At 36.2% G+C, this 12640-nt stretch overlaps 1 protein-coding gene across 1 annotated transcript; it reads right to left on the bottom strand.

Moving 5' to 3' along the window:
• Window positions 1-151: 151 nt before the first annotated feature.
• Window positions 152-8838, bottom strand: LOC131941063 (short transient receptor potential channel 3; the record flags this gene model as incomplete). Its single annotated transcript, XM_059300045.1, is given in 9 exon segments — window positions 152-3110; window positions 3339-3466; window positions 3688-3754; window positions 4514-4672; window positions 4954-5084; window positions 5906-6077; window positions 7161-7359; window positions 8151-8311; window positions 8687-8838. Coding segments are annotated over 9 exon segments (1355 nt in total), but the record flags the coding sequence as incomplete, so codon positions are not given.
• Window positions 8839-12640: the final 3802 nt, after the last annotated feature.

The following is a 12640-nucleotide window of genomic DNA, read 5'->3' as shown; positions in this document are numbered from 1 at the left end:
ATAGTAACTAACAAAGGTTCTTATTCAGAGAGCAATATTAGATTTCATCTCACTGACTGGCATTCTCTATCTTGTACTTTCTAATGACAAAATTGGTGTAGCATCTAGCTGTTGGATACAGAGAGGAACAATTTTGATTGGTTGGTAGAGAATTATTTTATTCTGAATAAGAGTTGTACATATAACATAGAATCTGAACATCTGTGCTAGTGGTAACTTGAACATAAGTCAACTTTGAAACAAATGATAGAACAGCACCATTAGTGGCCATTGTTGCTATAGATCAGGGGTCTCCAAAGTTTTCGGTCCGAGGGCCGCATTAACTATCAAATTTCAGTTCGGGGGCCAGTTTCTTCCAGGCATGTCTTTGATTTTTCTTTAGCAAAGTTCCTCAGCCATCACCAACAAACGTTTTTTCCGTGGTAAGAAAGATCTCCGCGGGCCGGATGAGATGACCTCGCGGGCCGCATTTGGCCCACGGGCCGTAGTTTGGAGACCCCTGCTATAGATCAATCCAATAGAACAGCATTAATCATCAATGTTCCTATCAATTTTAACCACAAGTTCTTTTGATACATTAATTAAGGTGCATCAGTTGTAAAAATTTGATTTGGATAAAAAAACAATCTTAATTAATTTACTAGTAACATCAATATAGCATAGTTTACATTAAAATGCTTTAAATTGTAATGGTACATCAACATTTTTATTTATACAACTAGATTCAATATTTATAACAATATTTGTGCATTAGATTCATCATATCTGAACTATCCCATGTTGGTGAATTCTCCATTCCATGCAGACTTGTGCAATTTACTTAGAGGTCAGCTTTGGTTCATCTGTTTTATTAAGTCATATGTTTATAATGTAGGTCAGCAATGGTTCATCTGTTTTATTAAGTCATATGTTTATAATGTATTAAATTTGTGTAGTAGTATTCATTCAGAGATTTCAATTGGCTGAACAAAGTTGACATCTAAAGCATTGTTTGACGGATTCAATCTTTGATGCTGATGTTACTGGATGTCTGAATCTTGTACTTTGGTTTGTAGATATGAATGCAAAGGGAAGCTTTAGACCCCAATAAGATAATATTTCAGTGTGAGTTAAAAAATGCATCAGTAGTAAAATAGTGACAAACATACCTTCTGTAGTGTAATTACACTATTCTACACATTAACAATTAACCAAAATAATGAAATAAAAATATGCATTCACTTGAGAGTGTATCAGGTGGCAGTGGAGATAAGAGAAATTTTTTTTTTTTTTTTAGAACTTTGAAATATGTTACAGGGCTAGAGTTTACCTGCCTGCAGGCAACAGGTGGTAACAGGCTAGAGTTTACCTGCCTGCAGGCAACAGGTGGTAACAGGCTAGAGTTTACCTGCCTGCAGGCAACAGGTGGTAACAGGCTAGAGTTTACCTGCCTGCAGGCAACAGGTGGTAACAGGCTAGAGTTTACCTGCCTGCAGGCAACAGGTGGTAACAGGCTAGAGTTTACCTGCAGACTACAGTTTTACCTGTTGATGAATAAATTGTACATGAATACCATATGGAATGTATAGAAGGAGCATAACAAATCATCATATAAAAAAATTATCATATACCTTGATAAAAACATCTTTTAAAAAGAATGCTAAGGTATTAATTTTGAGTACACAAAGCAAAAGAAAACAGTCAACTTGATGAGTCAAGCTCAAGACATTTGACCTCTTAAACAAATGTAGTGTTGTGCATAACTAGAGATGTCCTAAACACCATTGAGTTGTCTGATGGCCCTGACTACAATGTTTATAAAAAGATTGAATGTCAGTGTTTGAATTGTTCTGGGTCTGCTGGAGACAACTTGTGATTCTTAAGAGAACATTTTCTTGCACTGGACATGAAATCCCTGCTAGTTTAGATCTAGTCTAGATTTACATAACTAAACAGTGATTGTCAATTACTTCAGTATCTGCATGTTTTTTAGGAGAGCCACACAAAATTGTTGACATCTCCAAATCAAACCAGAGTAGAAGGTCACATGATAAACATGGCCAAAATATTTGAGTCAAGACTGAGATTGAATCACAGGATTAAGATTTACTTGTTTTTCCCATTGCAATCTGCAGTGGATCCATAGGGGGGTAGCTCAAAGGATTTTGATTTTTAAAATTTAATATAATTAGAGTTAAAAGTGATTGAAATTTTGAAAAAAAACTAAACAATAGAATAAAAAATATGAAAACTGAAAATTTCCATAACATAGTACATGCAATCTGCTCAAAAGTGAGAATAAAAATAACACTGTTTTAAAAAATTGAATATTTGTATTTAAATTAAAGTCAAATCTCACCTGAACATGTGGGTAGTTTTTTAACAGCTGAACACATTGTCACAATGACAGGAAGACAAGAAAAACAGATCTTTTGATTGTGTTCAGTATTTTTTTTATACATACTGTAATTTTTTTATACCATAATCAAAAACATTTTATTAATTATCTTTCTAAATACTTTAAGGTAATAGTATTAATAAAAATTATATGAATTGTTATTTAAAATTAATCTTTCTACTTTTTAAAAATATCTTTTTAGTTGAAAAATAGTATTTTAAGTTTCAATAAATGCAACATTGATATAATATTTAGGTAAAAATATCAGGCATAAAATAATTTAAAAAACCAACAAAAAAAAGGACTTTCATCACAGATCTCTAATTAAGATAAACAAATAAAACATTAGAAATTTTTAACATCTTTTAGCGATACAATTTAATTAATTTTTTTTTTTTAAATTAAGAAAAAATTTTAAAAACAAATTCCAGGACTTTATAATCAATTAAAAACACAAACTATAGGAAAAAGTGAGCTGTAATAAATACTTTTAAAGCATAAAAGATTTACAACTAATTATATTAACAAAGCTATTTTGTACAAAAAGTTATTCAACATTCTTTTCAGATGGTTCATCCAAACCCTCTGGGTCTTCATTAATGACAGGTGGAGACAAGCAGCTATCATTTCCTGGGAAGGGGCTTGAGTCTAAAACTTTCAGCTTGTCCGTTTTCTTTTCAAATAATTTTGGCTTCTTGTCTCCTCCATTTAAAGAAAATTCTTCTTTAAGATTCTATTTAAAAATAAGAAAAATAATATTTTAAAAACAAATATTAAAAAATTTACAATACCAAGCTTTTAAATAACTGAAAATAAAACAATTAAACTAATTTGCCTTTTTAAATAAAATCTTTGGTTGCTAATGAGATTACTAACATTTTAAATCCTATCCAGTTTAGTAAAATAAAATTAGTATGTACGTTTGTTTCTTGAAATATGTCAACTGAAAGTGTCTGTTTACCTGAAGCTGCTGAATGATTGTTGTGACATGAGTCTTAAGCTCATCTTCCACCTGATTTTTGGATGTCATCTGATTGATCAGGTCATATCTGAAGCTGGAAATGTCCTGTTTGATTTCCTCAAAGTCATCTGGTAACAACACATGGAGACATTTCAATTAGAAATACAATTAGAGCTGATCTAGATATTTCAATTAGAAAGACAACTAGAGCTGATCTAGACATTTCAGTTAGAAAGATAACAATAGCAGATGATCACAGCGGTAGCTAATACAATTTACAATCTTAACAACCAACAGATACTGGAAAATTTGGTTTAACTACTTGAGATGATCGTATTTTAAATCTTACCTTCTGTGACTTCATTTTCACGTTGAATGTCAAAGATGTATCTCTGTATGATTCTTTGCATTGTTTGCTGAAAGCAATAACCATTCCACATTTGAATTTCCTGCTTTGTTGTTAGTCTATATATATATATATATATATATATATATATATATATATATATATATATATATATATATATATATATATATATATATATACATATATATATATATATAAATATCAGGGAAGGGGAGGCTAAGGGCAAGTTGGCACAAGTGCTCTTTTACTACATCACATCACTGCCCATCACCTCTTCTAAGGTATGGGCCACCAACTAAAGATCTCAAGAGTCCCCTGCCCTGCTGGGGTATGGGCCACCAACTAGAGTCCCCTGCCCTGTGCCATATTCTTAACCTGACCCCAGATTCCTGTAGCTATAATTGGTCATTTATTGATAATTTGAAACTATTGTAAAGATTGTGACATGAAAGTTGGGCGTAAATTGAAACTACGCACATATTTTGTTCTTCACCAACCATTAAGCAAGTAGAATTTGAAATTTCAAAGTGGGATTTCAAATTGTTGTAAATTTGGTGAATTAACACTTGTATAAAAGTATTTTTTTTTTATTTTGTCCTGTGCATAGCCCTATCTATTTCTACACACCATCAATACTTTTTATCTTCAGTCACTTATTAATAAAGAAAGAGAAAATCTGTCAAATATGGCTGTGTGGGCTAATTGACACATTGGGTGGGGTTAGAGTTACAATAATATAATCTCATGCATAGCTTTGGGTTACTGGTCCTAGAAAATGTTTATAAAAATAGCACAAAGCACAAGTTACTTGATATGTTAACTTTTCTTCTTCAGCCTCCACTGCCACTGCAGTATTGGCAGGATTTCTTCGTGTTGATTTGGTTGGAGTTCCATCAAAACCTGGGTTCACTCGGCCATTCATCTCTCCATTTTCAACATGTGTAATGTCGTCACCAGGGTGGGCATTCTGTCAATACATTCAACACGGGAAAGTCATATTTATTTTAACAAACATTTGTGTTGCTTTGTAACTCAAGGTTCATGAGGTGTTATGACTACATTTTGGGAAAAGTGACTTAGTCTGAAGATTTAACGATTAATAATTGGAATTAATTTCACGTCGTTTTGGTAACTTGATTGCACTACTATCGTAGCTTTATATCCAATGCATGTGTCAACCTGAACAACCTATACAAACACACACACACAAACAACACACACACATATATTTTTAGAACTACGACTGACCCCAGCCGGACTTTCTATAGAAACTTGTTTATGAGTCGCTGGTCTGTTGGTCTCTCTGGTGTTGGACGCCTTTCCATTACGGGCTGGATACATAGGCGTGTCTGCGGCATCATCTAGATCGTCAAACTGATCTGAAATCAACAAAACCAGCGGTCAGTTGCTTCCCAATCATTTAGTCAAGTGTAGTGTTACGATCCCAAAGGATCTTTACCTGTGTTTGGTCCCATCGAGGAGGGCCAGGTAATTAAAATGAAATGCTTAGGCATGTTAATGCACTGGCCAGTTTAGGCCGTGTGAGTCTGGGGGTTTTGATGGCCACCACGGATTAGATTCCACGCTGTGGGCGTGGCAGAATTGGAGTCTTCGGGACTCGGCTATTAACGTGGCCAACATAGCCCTTGATTTACGCCTGGGAAAACCTTCCAGATCAAACAGGGCCGAGTGGACCGTCATGGACGGATCTGACCTAGGGACAGGCTAATTAAAATTGTTCCCACTGTGAAGAACGGGGGACGAGTACTTTAGGAGGGTAGACCGGACACTCGGAGACACTCTCGATACACACTCACGACACACACGGAGACGGACGGACTCGTCTCGGATAGCTAGGTATAGAGGAGACAGACATGGGGCGTCTCTGTGGACTAGTGGACAGCCAAGAGATGCCTGTACTGTAGTAGACCTAGGCTAGATAGACAGTTAGGGACAAGTAGGGTAGTCGTACTAAAAACTTTAGTTGTTTGTAGCTAGCTGTGTATATTTCTGATTGTTGTACTTTGGTGGCGGGTTAACTTTAAGTGTGTAATTTGTGGCAATAAATAGAGATTACTGAAGTTGGCTTTTATTTATTTTTATTTTCTTCTTCTTGTTTACGATTCCCTGACTAATTCGAAAGGATTAGAGAAGGGGGTCGTAACAGTAGCCACCGTGGCGCTTAGTAACATTTGCGTACCTTCATTATCAGCATGAGTCTTGCCACAGCAACAACAGTTACAGAAAATCATTTGAAAGAGGGCCTTTGGAGCCCCAATGATATTTAATGGTGCTGGTAGAGTACCGCCATTACCGATGTAGTCCATGTAGAGCAGACTGCGGGAAAATTTCCATTCTCTGTCTGAATCTTCCTAAAGATTGGTAAGCATAACATAGGATCTTTAAATTTCCATTCTGTCTGAATATTCCTAAACAATTGCAAACATAACATAGGATCTTTAAATTTCCATTCTCTGTCTGAATCTTCCTAAAGATTGGTAAGCATAACATAGGATCTTTAAATTTCCATTCTCTGTCTTAATCTTCCTAAAGATTGGTAAACATAACATAGGATCAGTTGCAAGAACCTTTGATGGACATTAAAGGACTCTAACAGAATTGGAACCAATCCTACCCGCCAAATTCAGCAAACCAACACAACCCAACCCTATTGAACACATTTTAACGAAACAATGAACCCCACCCCTCTAGCATCGTATACACACTTTCTCGTCTCATTGTAGACTTGTCGATTTTTACCACAAAAAAAAATGTATATCGCATTGTTTAAAGCTGACAATTTTTTACCACAACAAAATGTATGTCGCATTGTTTAAAGCTGACAATTTTTTACCACACAAAAAATGTATGTCGCATTGTTTAAAGCTGACAATTTTTTACCACACAAAAAATGTATGTCGCATTGTTTAAAGCTGACAATTTTTTACCACACAAAAAATGTATGTCGCATTGTTTAAAGCTGACAATTTTTTACCACACAAAAAATGTATGTCGCATTGTTTAAAGCTGACAATTTTTTACCACACAAAAAATGTATGTCGCATTGTTTAAAGCTGATAATTTTTTACCACACAAAAAATGTATGTCGCATCGTTTAAAGCTGACAATTTTTTACCACACAAAAAATGTATGTCGCATTGTTTAAAGCTGACAATTTTTTACCACACAAAAAATGTATGTCGCATCGTTTAAAGCTGACAATTTTTCCCACGACCAAATGTATATCACAATGTTTAAAGCTGACCAAAAGTTAAATAGAATGAAAGCAGAAATCCCCTATGAGTTAAAAAACTAATGAATATTATCCACTTTCTGAAGAACATAATAATAATATTATTATAAGTAAAACAAGATATAATGAGCACATGTGCGAAACTAACATATAAAGACGAGAACTGATGAAAACTAGAACAGACAATAACGCGAGTACTTACAGCAATGAGTGTGAATGAACGCGTCATCATAGCAATGAGCATGTTCAGCAGAACGGTGACCGCGCAAACGTTGTAAGCCCCGTAAATGATGTATCCAATATCCTCTGTAAAGTTGTTGTTGTATGTGCCAAGTTGTACAGCGTCAGGCTCACCACGGCCAAACATGGCCCAGAAAACTGTTCGGAACGTTGCTAGTACTCTATAAGCAAAACGTTTGTTCAATGGAAACATTCATATTTGTCTGGCATATGGTTTCTAATACTACTGATTTTATATGCACCTTTTATTTCAAGCAGAAGAAAAGCCTGCACAAGGTTTGCATCTTAGCCCAGCTCAAGCAAAAGAAAAAAAAGGTTTGCCCACCTTACCTCACCCCAACAAGCAAGAAGCGTACACAAAATACACATACACAATTTTATAATTAAATCTTACAGCTTACACCCCTTAAAAGAAGAAGCTTATTTAACTAAATCTTACCCCCCCCCCTTAAAACAAGAAGCTTCCGGTTTAAACAAATTAAAACAAGGAATTCCCATCCTACCTAAAAGCAGAAAGAACCGAAACTACCCACCTTTGGAACAAAAACTTCCACTCCCCTCTAATCAAGAAGCTTCCATCTTACCTCCCCTTTCCCACAAAAAAAAAAAACCAAGAAATTTCCACCCCCACCCCTTAAAACATGTAACCACAGTTAAAACAAGAAGCTTCCATCTTCCCCCCCCCCCCCCCCAGGGCCAGGTAACATTTGAAGCTTCAAGCTTCAAGCATTACTGTCAACTTACCCGCCAAACTTGACCTACCCCATGATGTATGACCACATTACTGTCAACTTACCCGCCAAACTTGACCAATCCCATGACGTATGACCACATTACTGTCAACTTACCTGCCAAACTTGACCAATCCCATGACGTATGACCACATTACTGTCAACTTACCCGCCAAACTTGACCTACCCCATGATGTATGACCACATTACTGTCAACTTACCCGCCAAAGTTTTCCGCTGCCATGACGTTTGTGATAATTGGTTTCTCGGGAAACGAGAGCTCTATTTCGTTCCTCTCGCTGTAGTACCAGTACAGATTGTGCAGACCGACCATGAAAGCAAAGATGACTAGGAGGAAAAGTGCTCCGAATTTGGCTATGTCCTGCGAGTGTAAAAGGCTGAATGTAATGATGTAGGCTAACAAGGAATCTTATGTTTAATCTTAGTTCAACATTTCATTTTCTGAAGCATGAAATATGTAAGGTTAATGTCATGAACTGTGGATACAATGTTACAAACGGACTAAAATTTCCGGTGGTGGGCGGACGGTGTTAAAAGTATATATTTTCTATATAAATTCCATTTCGTTTGGGGGGGGGGGGGGTAGACTTTCTTCCCGAAGAGATGCCTGGAAAAACTCTGTTCATAAAAAGTTTTAAAGCTAACATATAGCCTAGATAGTGTAGTAGTCTGTGTACATTTATTTATGACTTATATAACCACTCCTACTGAATGAATGCATTGTAATAGATTGAACCTTTATCATACGGCCTAGTGAGATCTGCAGTGGTCCAAGAATCTCATTGGCTGGTAGCAAATAGGAGATACGACCGACGCTCAGTATATTGGCGATGGCAAAGGAGCCTTCAAGTAAATTGATTGGGTCCGTCGACGTCCAGAACACACGATCTGCAAAAATAGAATAGAATCTTTGGTGCCACAAACACTGCACACACCATCATTTACGACATACACACCAAAGCATTATGCTATATGACGTTAACACCATAACACAATGTTATAAAATTATCAGACTATACATAAAAAACAAACTCCTGGATAAAACCCCCTTGAAACTTCGTGAGGCAGTAGACTGATGATGAACCCCGACGGTAAAAGAAAAAGAGTGAGTTCCATTTGAGAAAACCTAGAAAGGCCGTTAAAATTAACAAAAGATTATTTATTCGGGAGAGGGTATGTGTGTGTGTGTGTGTGGGGGGGTATTTTTCAGATGTCATACTGGTTTGAAGCACAAATACTGCCGCTTCTTACTTTTCCAATACACCCCTTCCCTTACCCAGGTCGTTGGTCTTCATTTGTGCTACTTAAATGTAAATGGCATATAGGGTTATACCAGTATCAATCCTGCATTAGATAGTTTACATTCTCCCTGTAAAATGAGCTCAAATTTCGAATTTAAACATTTCCTAAAATGAATCAATCACTCTCAACAGATAATTACTGATGACAATTATTGCAGACTACGCGGAAGTGCGATCAACTCTAATGCCCCTCCCCGGGACCCACAGCGTCAAGCGACCCCACAAAAGTAGCCTAGAGTACAAGCATTGTGATCTGAATTAAGGAAGAATAATTTTCAGCACTTCTCTCACATAAATAAACCGCCAGAGAAAGTCTTAAACACAACCAGTGCATTGAGTCAGGAGTCGGCAAGTGTTAAACATAACCATTGAGTCAGGAGTCGGCAAGCGTTAAACATAACCATTGAGTCAGGAGTCGGCAAGTGTTAAACATAACCATTGAGTCAGTAGTCGGCAAGTGTTAAACATAACCATTGAGTCAGGAGTCGGCAAGTGTTAAACATAACCATTGAGTCAGGAGTCGGCAAGTGTTAAACATAACCATTGAGTCAGGAGTCGGCAAGTCTTAAACATAACCATTGAGTCAGGAGTCGAGTCGGCAAGTGTTAAACATAACCATTGAGTCAGGAGTCGGCAAGTGTTAAACATAACCATTGAGTCAGGAGTCGGCAAGTGTTAAACATAACCATTGAGTCAGGAGTCGGCAAGTGTTAAACATAACCATTGAGTCAGGAGTCGGCAGGTGTTAAACATAACCATTGAGTCAGGAGTCGGCAGGTGTTAAACATAACCATCGAGTCAGGAGTCGGCAAGTGTTAAACATAACCATTGAGTCAGTAGTCGGCAAGTGTTAAACATAACCATTGCCTTGAGTCAGGAGTCGGCAAATGTTTAACCATTGCCTTGAGTCAGGAGTCGGCAAGTGTTAAACATAACCATTGCCTTAAGTCAGGATTTGGCCACATGCTCAAGCTGATGTATCGCTATTATTCTAGGGGCGGCATGGTGGGCTGGTAAAACTAATGGTTGCTAAAGTCCCGAGTTCGAGTCCCGGGCAAATGAAGCGTGATAGTTAGACAGCAACGTATCACAACTGCCCGTATGGCGCATAACATGTTAAAACAATACTTAATTTTGTTGCAGCAAATCGTGTCCAAAATTACAATTTAGAACGAAGAAGAAAAAGGTATTATAAAGTAAATACCCAACATAATACCCACCATAATACCCAACATAATACCCAACATAATACCCAACATAATACCCACCATAATACCCAACATAATACCCAACATAATACCCAACATAATACCCAACATAATACCCAACATAATACCCAACATAATACCCAACATAATACCCAACATAATACCCAACATAATACCCAACATAATACCCAACATAATACCCAACATAATACCCAACATAATACCCAACATAATACCCAACATAATACCCAACATAATACCCAACATAATACCCACCATAATACCCAACATAATACCCAACATAATACCCAACATAATACCCAACATAATACCCAACATAATACCCACATAATACCCAACATAATACCCAACATAATACCCAACATAATACCCAACATAATACCCAACATAATACCCAACATAATACCCAACATAATACCCAACATAATACCCAACATAATACCCAACATAATACCCAACATAATACCCAACATAATACCCAACATAATACCCAACATAATACCCAACATAATACCCAACATAATACCTAACATAATACCCAACATAATACCCACCATAATACCCAACATAATACCCAACATAATACCCAACATAATACCTAACATAATACCCAACATAATACCCAACATAATACCCAACATAATACCCAACATAATACCCAACATAATACCCAACATAATACCCAACATAATACCCAACATAATACCCAACATAATACCCACCATAATACCACCATACCAACATAATACCCAACATAATACCCAACATAATACCCAACATAATACCCAACATAATACCCAACATAATACCCAACATAATACCCAACATAATACCTAACATAATACCCACATAATACCCAACATAATACCCAACATAATACCCAACATAATACCCAACATAATACCCAACATAATACCCACCATAATACCCACCATAATACCCAACATAATACCCAACATAATACCCAACATAATACCCAACATAATACCCAACATAATACCCAACATAATACCCAACATAATACCCATACCCAACATAATACCCAACATAATACCCAACATAATAGCCAACATAATACCCAACATAATACCCAACATAATACCCAACATAATACCACATACCCAACATAATACCAACATCCAACATAATACCCAACATAATACCCAACATAATACCCAACATAATACCCAACATAATACCCAACATAATACCCAACATAATACCCAACATAATACCCAACATAATACCCAACATAATACCCACCATAATACCCACATAATACCCAACATAATACCCAACATAATACCCAACATAATACCCCAACATAATACCCAACATAATACCCAACATAATACCCAACATAATACCCAACATAATACCCCACCATAATACCCAACATAATACCCAACATAATACCCAACATAATACCCAACATAATACCCAACATAATACCCAACCTCCATAATACCCAACATAATACCCAACATAATACCCAACATAATACCCAACATAATACCCAACATAATACCCAACATAATACCCAACATAATACCCAACATAATACCCAACATAATACCAACAATACCCAACATAATACCCAACATAATACCCAACATAATACCCAACATAATACCCACCATAATACCCAACATAATACCCAACATAATACCCAACATAATACCCAACTAATACCCAACATAATACCCAACATAATACCCAACATAATACCCAACATAATACCCAACATAATACCCAACATAATACCCAACATAATACCCAACATAATACCCAACATAATACCCAACATAATACCCAACATAATACCCAACATAATACCTCAACATAATAGCCAACATAATACCCAACATAATACCCAACATAATACCCAACATAATACCCAACATAATACCCAACATAATACCCAACATAATACCCAACATAATACCCAACATAATACCCAACATAATACCCAACATAATACCCAACATAATACCCCAACATAATACCCAACATAATACCCAACATAATACCCAACATAATACCCAACATAATACCCAACATAATACCCAACATAATACCCAACATAATACCCAACATAATACCCAACATAATACCTCAACATAATATACCCCAACATAATACCCAACATAAGACCCAACA

Source organism: Physella acuta, unplaced genomic scaffold, assembly GCF_028476545.2.
Source record: "Physella acuta isolate Inbredline_101_S28 unplaced genomic scaffold, ASM2847654v3 ptg000345l, whole genome shotgun sequence".
NCBI classification, from domain to species: domain Eukaryota; kingdom Metazoa; phylum Mollusca; class Gastropoda; family Physidae; genus Physella; species Physella acuta.
The sequence above is the reverse complement of the archived record's forward strand: the minus strand, read 5'-3'. Positions and strand labels throughout refer to the sequence as shown.